At 34.0% G+C, this 12000-nt stretch overlaps 2 protein-coding genes across 3 annotated transcripts in view; one reads left to right on the top strand and one right to left on the bottom strand.

Annotated features, from left to right (window-relative positions):
* Window positions 1-14: 14 nt before the first annotated feature.
* LOC117324460 lies at window positions 15-5450 on the bottom strand. The gene is made up of 3 exons (XM_033880328.1): window positions 5392-5450; window positions 4960-4998; window positions 15-1471 (listed from the first exon to the last, which is right to left on the bottom strand). The coding sequence occupies exon 3, from the start codon at window positions 1413-1415 to the stop codon at window positions 471-473; it is 945 nt and encodes a 314-aa protein (XP_033736219.1). The 5' UTR covers window positions 1416-1471; window positions 4960-4998; window positions 5392-5450; the 3' UTR covers window positions 15-470.
* Window positions 5451-5470: 20 nt separating this feature from the next.
* LOC117324458 overlaps window positions 5471-12000 on the top strand; it is a 28706-nt gene continuing 22176 nt past the window's right edge. For both annotated transcript variants that reach the window (XM_033880324.1, XM_033880325.1), the window contains exons 1-6: window positions 5471-5596; window positions 7566-7618; window positions 8488-8560; window positions 8981-9108; window positions 9453-9510; window positions 11717-11802. In XM_033880324.1, coding sequence (XP_033736215.1) covers window positions 5524-5596; window positions 7566-7618; window positions 8488-8560; window positions 8981-9108; window positions 9453-9510; window positions 11717-11802 — 471 coding nt within the window. In that variant the 5' untranslated portion in view covers window positions 5471-5523. The remainder of the gene's footprint in view (window positions 5597-7565; window positions 7619-8487; window positions 8561-8980; window positions 9109-9452; window positions 9511-11716; window positions 11803-12000) is intronic.

Below are 12000 nucleotides of genomic sequence, written 5' to 3'. Positions count from 1 at the left end.
CATCAAGATTTGAATGCTGCAATTCATTTCTGTTTATTAATTCTGCTGATTTCATTCAAATCATATAAATCATTGTTACAGCTTTCATTGTAAAATACACCTTTATTCATTCATAACTGTACAGTGTGGCATAAGGATCCTTACATTGACCAGAGACATATATATGATGTCTCTGCATTGACCAAAATATGTATTATATAGGTCATGTTTTTAACAATTATGTTGTTCTTTCAAACATTGTAATTAATTGCAAACAAACACAAGAGGAATCTTCATGAGGAATCAATTTGATTCCAATTAAATACTTCACAATGTTATATGATTGGCAAGTATCCTAGGAATGTTATGGTCATAATTTTCAGGACTTGGATCAAATTATACTATGGTTCAGTAAACACTTAAATCAACAAATGAAAAGTCAGGGAGCAAATTTCAAAATGTTGACATCTTGTATATTTTTGTGCAATTCTTTACCGCTGTTTCTTTTCATTTCTGGTCACCGAAGTATAAAAGAGCATAACAAGTTTATTAATTAAAAATTGAAATCCTGGTAAGTACAATTTTAATCTAATCAAGAACTTGAAAATCAAAATCCTTATCTCATTTGTGATGGATTGGTGCTTCCTACTCTGACCCATTATATCCAGTACAAAGTTGATCACAGCTTCTGGTGTGTATAAACTCACTTTGTGTAATCTATTCAAACCATTTGTAAAAGCCTTTGCCATCAAATCAAAATCTTTCGGTGGATTTTTTAATGCTGGTAATAGAACACTGTCTTCAATTTGTTTGCAGATAGCAAATGTTTCGTGGTAGTCCCGTAGACAGATATTGTTCTGATCTGTTATTCCAAGACGACTTCCAATGAATCCCCAGAGATAAACAAAATCATCTAAATCATTAACAGTGTGTTGAATGGCAAAACTGTGTGGATGTAAAACAATAGCTCCAACAAATCCACACTGTACTAAAGACATGTCATATTGGGACAAGTACACCTTCCCATCTGATTGTTGTTTTGCCATGGCCTCAGCTACTGCATTATGCATTTTTCTAACCTGATCAATAGATATTTTAGCAGGCGAATCTGCTTTCCACAGATCACTCAAATGCCACCTTATAACATGCACAAGGGTCTGTATATAGCGATAAAGAGACTTCTTGGGGGTATCAGATACTTTTGTGAACACCAACGGATCAAGTAGATTGGGGATACTCAAACCACACACTAGAGAGCATAACATCGCAAATACACAGTTGGAGATATTTCTCTGGAAGAACAACTGTCCCCTCTTTAATTTTTCTGTGTCACAATGTCTTGGACAGGTAGTGGACACACTAGTAGGCTGTTCACTAGAGGGTGTGCATGCTCCTTTCTTCAGAACAAACAAGTTCCTGTAATCACTTCTTTCCATGATTGTGTAGTTAAGATGAATTTCTTTCAACAACTTAATATTGTCAGGTTCGATTCCTACAAAGTGAATAAGATAAGGTAAACATATGTACATGTATATTGTGACATTATTCTACATGCATATGCAATGAATGTCATATTGTTTCATTATCAATATCATATTCTTATTCATACATTTGTATTCTTATTGAAACAATATTTTAGCTTTAAATTTAATCTGATTTAATACATACATGAAATTCTGCCATTAATTGTTTCATAATACTCTATACTTTTAAACAAGTACACTCTACATGTATATGTTCAATAATTTGAAATATATATCACATATTTTTATGTTCAATGTCTGGCATATACTGTAATAATAAATGTATGATGTTATAAATTAGAATGATATGGGTCCCCGTGATTTCGTGTACGCCGCACCCGGTCCCGGACCCGATCCCCGTACCAGGAATATAGATATTAATTTTTTTCTCGACAACGACTTAATGAATAAATCTCATGTTTTTCTTGTAAATCTAGATTTATATTTCCAAAATCTGACATCTCAAATGAAATGGAAGTTATACATACAATTTTAGTAATCGTCGATTTACATTTTTCAGGGTGTGATTTTGTGTACGCCGCACTCAACCGTGAACAATTACGGTTTTTGGCTGTTTATTCGTAAAAAAGGGTTTATTTTTATGATATTTTCGATTCCGTACTTCAAGTAAACCTAGTTGTTGATACAAATATAAGTTTTGATTACAAATACTACTTATTTCATTTCAAATCTTGTCTTTTTTGAGATCGCGGCGATGATCACGGGGGTTTTTGTTTACGCCCGGTCCCGTACCAAGGGCAGACTACTCCCGATCCACCGTGCTAGGACTACTGGTTTAGTTTGGTTTGTTTGGTTTGTTTTTGTTTAACGTCCTATTAACAGCCAGGGTCATTTAAGGACGTGCCAGGTTTTGGAGGTGGAGGAAAGCCGGAGTACCCGGAGAAAAACCACCGGCCTACGGTCAGTACCTGGCAACTGCCCCACGTAGGTTTCGAACTCGCAACCCAGAGGTGGAGGGCTAGTGTTAAAGTGTCGGGACACCTTAACCACTCGGCCACCGCGGCCCCGACTACTGGTTTATGAGTAGCGTGTATTGTCTGTATACATATACCAGATGTTATATGGCACCCTGTCTTATGAATGTTAATGTCTTTATCTAAAATGTGTAGAACCTTCAGCCATCCTATAAAGAATGTTACCGAGCTCTGCGACGAGGACACAGTTCTACAAAGAGCCCATTTGTTTTACCTACCTGCCTACCTACCTACGACCTACCTACCTAATCTAACCTAACCTACCTAACCTAACCTAACCTACCTACCTACCTACCTACACTGTACCTACCTAGTTTGCCTAGGAACATTTACTGCAATGCCAAACAAAACTATCCCTTGAAAAATGTAAACCTGACTTATCACTGACACATCTATTATGAAACCATCTGTTACAGCCAGCGTCACAAGTGACCATATCGTCAAATACATTAGAAAGATGACATCCCTCGGATTCACAATCCATAAAAATATCAAAGGATAAAGTTTGAGAATTCTTCTTTTTCCTATATTTACTGATTTTTTTCCTTGGAAATTTTGAAAATCTACCATTTGAAATGCATTCAACAAGATGACGTCTCATACAATCAGTATGGCATTTTTTATGGCTAATTCCCTGTCTACAACAATGACATGACTACCCTTCGATAAATTAGGAATAAGAGACTTGATACACCGCCAAAAAAATTCGTGAATCCTAGTAGATTTCTTATCATGAATGAAAAAAGCTACAGGAATGGTTTTATTATTTTGAAATAAAACATGTCTAAATACTAAAGCTGAAACATAAAAATCTCTTACTTGAAAGGTTGTGTCATACGACATGTACAACTTCTCGTCAGATTCAACTTGTAATAATAAATTTAACTCGCTCAATAATTCCTGAACACCTAAAACACACCTAAGATCTGGACCTATAGCCAAATCATGAATATAACCATCTAAGTGATACATAAGCTCTAAAGTACCGTACAACTCATCATGGCTAAGACGTTTCTCATTCCTTGCTAGCCTTAACTGATACCTAACTTGAGAAGGGGACCTAAGATTAGCCCTACCCTGTAAGCTACCCTTAACTTGTTGCTCTGTTTGATTCCTCTTAAACACCGATCTGCATAGTCGGCGACACTTTCCAAATCCTCTCGCACAGGTGCTGAAACCGCTGCAGGACGATGGGGACAGGATCACGGCCAAGATTGTTAGCACCACAGTGGATGACGCAAATGTCATACTTAGGTACTAACCCCTTAATCTTGAGGTGATTGGTATTGTGGCTGAATTGCAGTCATTTCATTGGTTGGATGAATTTAATTGATTTTTTCCAACATGAGATAACTAATCAAAATTATCGGATTACCAAACTGATCAGCTGTTCAGTATCTGACTCTCTAAACAAACAATTAGTAATATAAGTCTATTAATCTTTTTCTTACCAGATAACAGCGGCTGGTGGCGTTAGGTGTGTTTGGATAATCTCACAATCACTGATTAATTAAGGTTATACAGACAACTGAACACAAATCTAATGAATTTAATGAGTACATAATGTACAATTATGTGAATTAAACACAGTTCAGCAAATTAAATCAATGTCTATATTCCACTGATCATTTTGTATACTTCAATTAAAGATTGATATGCTTGTATTTGTATAGATACCAGATTGCACTTGGTGTATAACTATATATAAATATTCGTAGTATACACAATATTATTTTTTTTTCTCGCTTTTTCACTTTTGTAATTTTCGCGAAATCTTTCACTAACATCACAAAAACATCGTCCGATATAATTGATTACTAATGTATCTAGACTAAAAGTCATGTATAAATATCTGGTATTACACAATACACGCTACTCATAAACCAGTAGTCCTAGCACGGTGGATCGGGAGTAGTCTGCCCTTGGTACGGGACCGGGCGTAAACAAAAACCCCCGTGATCATCGCCGCGATCTCAAAAAAGGCAAGATTTGAAATGAAATAAGTAGAATTTGTAATCAAAACTTATATTTGTATCAACAACTAGGTTTACTTGAAGTATGGAATCGAAAATATCATAAAAATAAACCCTTGTTTACGAATAAACAGCTAAAAACCGTAATTTTTCACGGTTGAGTGCGGCGTACACAAAATCACACCCTGAAAAATGTAAATCGACGATTACTAAAGTTGTAGGTATTATTTCCATTTTATTTTAAATGTCAGATTTTGGAAATATAAATCTGGATTTACAAGAAAAACATGAGATTTATTCATTAAGTCGTTGTTGAGAAAAAAAATAACATCAATATTCCTGGTACGGGGATCGGGTCCGGGACCGGGTGCGGCGTACACCAAATCACGGGGACCAATGATATGATTGTTATCAATATTATTTTTTTTATATTTCTATTATTATATATATATAATGCCATGTTAGATCTACATAAATTTAAATTAATACCTCAACACTTTATTGTACTTTCTCAGGGTTTCCTGGGTTCTGGAACAAAGTATACAAGTTCAGAAATAAAGTAAGATATTTAGCTATACAAATAGTCAAAGAGAGGTACGTAACGTTACATGCTATTTCATATCATATGTATGCGTTATATAGCAATATTTCAATCATGAAGTTTTCCTTTTTTTTTCTTGTGTGTGTAACATGTGTGTGTGTGTGTTCGTGCTTGTGTATATGTTCCACCAGAGACTTGTATATATCACATGTGATATAGCCTACAAGTCTCTGGTTCCACAATCCAGGCCATCGAGTGATCAGCCTCCATTATCCATAATCGATATACTAGTACTCAAGGTCATGACAGCTAAACATAATAATATATAATCCGAGATACCGACCTCAAAAGAATTAATTAAGCTATGTCTGTGGCTATACCTTATTTGGCGTAGAGCGTCGGTCTCGCTTCCATGATTCCTTTAGTTAAGTTAGAGTTATCTCGCGTGAACTAATTTTGTAAACATCATAGGTGTCGCCCTATGCTGATCATGTGATGAAACAGACGAAAAAATGGCGCTAAAAAGGGAGGCTGCAAGACAGAAATACTTAGAAGTTTTTGAATTAGATACAAATGCAACTGATGGTAATCAGAGAAAATAATACATTTTGGGTAATCTGTGTTGAAATGTCAGCTCATTTACTATTCAGGGTCCGCATGTCGCCACAGTAGATAGCAAAATGCAACCAAGTGAATTGTTGCCAACCAATAAACCAGCTTATCGATATGCACATGTATAGTGTCTTTTCCTGTATGATTTTTATGTGATGTATTGAGTTATTAGGTTGATAGAAATGTTGAATTTATGGAATGACAAAAAAGCAAAACCCAAGAAAATTGGGAAATATTGACAAAATAGGGGAGATCACCGATGGGTAGGCCTAGTCGTTTCGTCCCAAATATTTCCATTGTACGTTTTTTTTTGTTTTGTTTTTTTAATATTTTGTATTCAGTCATTTTTTAATACTTAGTTGATTTAATGTACATCGTCTGAAGCATATCTTTATACTTAAAACTACACATTGTATGTAATATTACGTAGGAATACACGGCCAGACTGGGGTTCGAACCCGGGACCTCCGAATACTAGCCGGATGCTCTACCGATTGAGCTACCTGTTCGCCGATAGTCGACCCGGTCTAGTTCCACTACACTCTTCCCTCCCTTTTTTAAGTCTTTGACCTCGAAGACTTCACAACTCACCACCCAGGTTCGGGTACAACTGTATCCCCTTGTCAAGTATTCACCTCACTTGAAACAAGGTTTAGTCACAGGCACCAAATGTAGTAGGAGTGGAAAAATGTACAGCCAGAGTGGGGTTCGAACCTGGGATTGAGCTGCATGTACCTGGTCACTGATGATCGACTCAGTCCGGTCCCGCTAGTACAATATCATCTCTTGAGTATTTTTAGAGATAAACAACCAAAAGTGATTGTGCTGTATTGATATATTTGTAAACAGTTTTAACACTAATCCTTCACTGATATTTGTTTTCCTTAAGTTGGAGGATAAGTGTCAATATTTATGTTAACTACACACAGTCGGTATGAAATGGCTGCAGTTAAATGTAAACTATAGATGGTAATATCGGCTCTCTCTAACCCCTAGGGGTTGATGGCCAAGAACAAAATAATTAAATAGGTCAAATGGATTGGAATACAGTTTATATCAAAACTCTACAAATGATCTTCAAAGCCCAAAATGGACCTAATTTAATTCTATGTTAACATGTTTAGCAGAAAATTTTAATCACAAATGCTGCACACACATACATTTGTATGTATATATATATATAGAACATTAAAAAAAATGATGAAATACATGTCAATAAATACAAAAAAAATTTATTGACATGTGAAGAATTTTAGTTGTATATACATACGTACTAAGTAATACTAATAGATCAAAACGCACATTGAATTAGATGGCCCTGAAAGCATTATAGCGTTATTGATTGAAATAGTTTGTCAAGTTGAATCTTTTTTGTTTATATTTCTAAACGATACACGTTTTTATCATTTTGAGCTATTTGTATTATATCGTACAAAGTACAGCACTGTGTTGAAATTTTTATCTGATTTGTTTTATCTTATCGTTATATTATCAATTCATTATAGGAGACACTTTCTCTGTGTGAAAGTAATTTAATCGACCATTTCAAAATAATCATTCATATACAGCATTTATTCTAAGATATGATTATTTCCTTACATCAACAGGCAACTCGGATTGGAAAAACAAATTCTACTATATTTTGTAACACTAACTTGTTTACTATTATGGAAATTGAGAGAAATCCATTTCTTAACTGCAGTACGTGTTTCGGGTGTCAAATCCCCACAGCCAAAATATAATAGTCTTTTATATTTTCTAGTTAAGTTGCCAAAATGTTTAAACTTTGTATAATCTTTTCAGCTCATCTAATCTGATGAAAATCAGCTGTTACATGGCTACATTTACTACATACTACAACATAGCCATGTATATATAACAGCTGATTTTAATCAGATTGCAGTGAATTTAACTGATGTTTTATTTTTGTTTTTATTTTCAGAAGATATCAAGAAAGCATATAAAAAGTTAGCCTTAATGTACCATCCAGATAAGGTAGGATTTATTGTTTCCTGACAACAAAAATATAGCAATGAAATTCAATGATAAATAATATCAAGAATCTCCTGAAATTATATATTCATGAAACCTCTTCAAATGATTTTCATACACCTGTCAAATAACATGAGTATTATGATATGGTATCATGTGTCATGATCAGTCCATCATAAATGTTTTGGTATGCTTAACATCATGATATGTAAGACTTTGTTTCCCTAACCAACAGCACTTGGATTCAACTAGTTTTACTGAACTTCTTTGTTTGGAAATCTCCTGCAGTTTTTAACCGATGTCTTCTAAACTTGGAAGGCTTTATAATCCTGATGTGCAGTCTGCAAAAGTTATCGGCCTTTGTTTAATTTCAGTATTTGACTTTTGACCGGAGATTTGCTCTTAAAATTTCAATCAATCTCTTTTAAACTTGTTAGGCTTTATAATTATGATATGTTGTTGTGTTTCCAAACTTTCCAGAATGGCAGTTTGATTTCAGTGTTTTTCAAAAGTAATTGACTTTTGTTTAAGTTTTCATGGAAATCTGCTCCTACTCAAGATTTTTCATGTTATGAATGGTATCATGAGTTGACTGTTTCTGCCCTTGCATGTTAACTCTGTAGATCCTCATGATCATTCTCAGTTTTAAACCTATTTCTTTCAATCTTTGTAGACTTTGCTATAGCATAAAATTGTGCTTCCTCTAAGGCATTTTGATAAGAACATTCATCTTGCATTTCGATATTTGTAATTAATTTCTTGTTGTAATTGGACGGGTGTATCATGTTCTGCCAAATAGTACTCTAGTTGTATATGTAATCATTAATTAGCTCATATTTGGTATATGGAAAATGTAACTTGCATTATTTCAGAACCTGAATGACCCAGACGCAACACAAAAATTTCAAGAGCTGAGCAAGGCATATTTGGAACTGACAAAATCGAGTATGCTTTCATGTTTTTGATTCATATTCATAACCGATTTGGATACATACAACATATTTGATTTACAAATACAAATACAGTATACTACCATACGGGGTGGTAAAAATACACTGAGAAAATGTGCCAGAAACTTTTTTTGTGTCTTTTTTAAAATTTGAAAATTCCCGAAAAATTGATTGAGATTTCTTTGTCTATATTGATTTGTTAAAAGATAAATTCTGAACTATATTTCCTAAATTTATTTGATTAATGTACCATAAAGAATACAACATTATCTTTGTATAATGATACCACATATTTATATATACAAAGGCAAAAAATACCCAGTTGGGTACTAGAGTAAATCCAATTTTGAAAATATTATGTGAAAATATTTTTGTAAATTATCTTTTATTTATACTATATTAACTTTTTCATCAGGAGAGGCATTTTGCACACATTGTGGCTGTGGATGTGATTATGAGGGTAGTGATGAAGATGATGATGATGAGTATGAGGATGAAGATGATTGGTACTTTGAAAGTGATAGTGAAGAAATGGATGATAATGTAAGTGACTAGCCATTGAATGGTAATTTCTTTCTGCTTGCTCCAGTGTCAAAATAGAACTGCTTACTTTTGCTGCAATCCATAATCATAAGAAAGCTATAGATATTTTTTTGTTACCCAAATAATTGCTCGTTGTTGATGAATTATTTATAATATAATACAATGTAATTTAATGGTGTAAATGTTAACTTCCAAGTGTTTGCTCTGATAGACGGTATACTGTATTTAGAATGAAGTAAAGTTGTATTTAGACAGCAGTATTAATCTTCAACGAAAATATTGTCCGGAGAAACATCAGTACCAAATCACTTTATAGATCTAAAGAAGTCATGTTTGGATTTCAGGTTTTCTTCTTTGGAAGAATATTCATGGGTGTTTTTTCTGAGTTTATTTTCAAGCGAAGTAAGTATCATTGACTGTTACCTACAGTTTAAGAAACTGATATCATAGGAAAAGCCCCTGAAGGATTTTGCCTTGAAAACTCAGGTGTAAGAAGAGTGCACATATATCTCAAGCACTTTTTTAATGCATAAACATCATTGTATGAGGTGACTTTTAGGACTATTCCATTAAAATATCTACCTGACCCCAGGACTCCATATAAATCACTTCTGTTGATCCATGGTTGGATTGCCTTATTGCTTCTATGTAATTTATTCGGTAAATTCTATAAGTTGTACCCTGTAACCAAACCTGGAGTCATGGGGTGGCGTAAAGAAAGGTATGTATACGTAACCAAGTGTCGCTGTACCCACTTAATTAATTATTCAATTGTCTTTAATCTTCATACACTCACAGCCATCATCTCTAGTACGAATTAATGATCCAAATGTCTTAAAGGGACAATTTAGTCAAGCATGCTTTTTGTAATTCAGGCAGAATCCATAAAACATATATCCAGACAAAATAATTTGCGGTCAATAATTATTTGCTACGTGGCCAATGTCCATTATGGTCAGTTTAAATTTTGGGAAAGCCTACGTCAAATATAGCGATACTCCAAATATAGTGCAACATGTTGCGCCCTCTCAGTCTGGCGGGAACAGATCTAGAGTTGGTTGTAAGCGATGACACTGTAGATCTCTTATAGTCTGATTTCTTTGGATTTTGATTTAACAACAAGCTTGGCAAATAGTTGTTACATGTATCATAATTAAGAGATTCAATGATGATTTATTGTTTTGACAATTCAAATCGACCAAACACATGTTTATTCCATGGGCACCGCAAGGGAATTCGTGTTCAAACAAACGCCCATCTGGGTGATTTATTTCATCCATGATGTAAACAGAACAATACTTATAACAAGTATGAATGGAATTATGATAATGGAAGTTGTACAGAACAAAAATATCACACCTCAACATAACTCCGTAGGCCGATCTAGATCTAGCTACATGTAGGTCAAGCTCAGCAAACTCGCTCGCAGCTTCTTTATTGTTGTCAAAACCGTTCGAAAAACTCACATCTGTTATATTGCTGTCCTAACAGTAATTCTCTATATTTTGTTTATCCATTCACTATCTCCGTTTGGCACGAGACCTACAACCCAGGTTGTTTACAGTCAAGAGACGGGGCTGCGCTTGTACACATGTATACAAAGTGTGTAGAGACGGCTTGCTCATTTGCATATACGGTAAATTGTATAGTTATACGATTATGATCCCCCTTGCAATTAATTAAAAAATGCAAGGAAAACATAAACTTGTATCAGTATATGGCCAAGGATAGTTTATAAGAAGTACTGAAGTACACTTTCATGAAATGATTTGTGAAATGATAAAAAAGTAAACAAACTTGACTAAATTGTCCCTTCAAATCTTCATACACTTACAACCATCATCTCTAGTATGAGTCTGCGTTTCAATCACCTTGGTCCAAAATTAGGTCATTACTGATACAGATTCATTTTTGGAACACCATGCTCAACAGACTTCCATTAATTAGCTGATTGTCCTGATCAGAAACTTAATAGATACACTTACATAATCTCCTTGGGATCACTCTTAGATACTCGTTTGCTACTATAAATACGAGGTGTAGATGTTCTACGTCTTCATTCTACCAACTTCATTAATATATCGTGATAGTCTTAAAACTTAGTACACTTATTGGTACATGTGGTCTCTTTCATAAATGAAGGCACTTTGTTAATTTAATATCAGATATATAAAATGCTGTTACTCCAAATAAACTGTGATGTTGTTTATGATGAAAGTGTATAACTCCTGTTTTTGTATTACAGCTCCAATACATAAACAAATATGTATTCCAGTTACATATCTTATGATTAATCTACTATTTCTCATAGAAATTACTATGTTGCTGTATCGGCAATTCAAAACTGATGTTAGAAATGGTCACATCATTTTAAATATTGTAGGCTGATAACATGATTTTTTAAACCAAAGAAAATGCTTGTTACATGGAAGATTAAATTATATAAGTATTGAAATATTAATTTTGGCTAATTATATTGTAATAACCACTCAGAAACTGGTCCTTTGTACATTAATGTATACCTTGGTATAAATGTATAATGCAGTCTATAGTACTTTAATCATTGTTTAATTATTATAATGTATTTCCGCTTTTTTAACAATAACAGGATTTCAGACAAGGAAAAGGCCACCCAATCAGAGGTACACCCGTGAGGAGCAGGAGGAGGACAATTTCTTTGATTTCATCTTTAGGGTACAGTAGATGTATTCTCTGGAAAAAAACCAGTTCATCTTATCTTTGTCAATTTGTGATTAATTATTTTAATACTAAAATTAAAAAGGCTGATATTATTCAATCTGTCTGCATGTTAACAATTACATTATGAACATGACAACTTGGGTAAACTCAAAATTTGGTATGCAGTTCGATATCAACAAGATCTTTGAAGAG

The sequence above is a fragment of the Pecten maximus genome, chromosome 3 (genome assembly GCF_902652985.1).
Source record: "Pecten maximus chromosome 3, xPecMax1.1, whole genome shotgun sequence".
In the NCBI taxonomy this organism is placed as follows: domain Eukaryota; kingdom Metazoa; phylum Mollusca; class Bivalvia; order Pectinida; family Pectinidae; genus Pecten; species Pecten maximus.
Note: the sequence above shows the minus strand (reverse complement) of the source record. Positions and strands in the feature narration are given on the sequence as shown.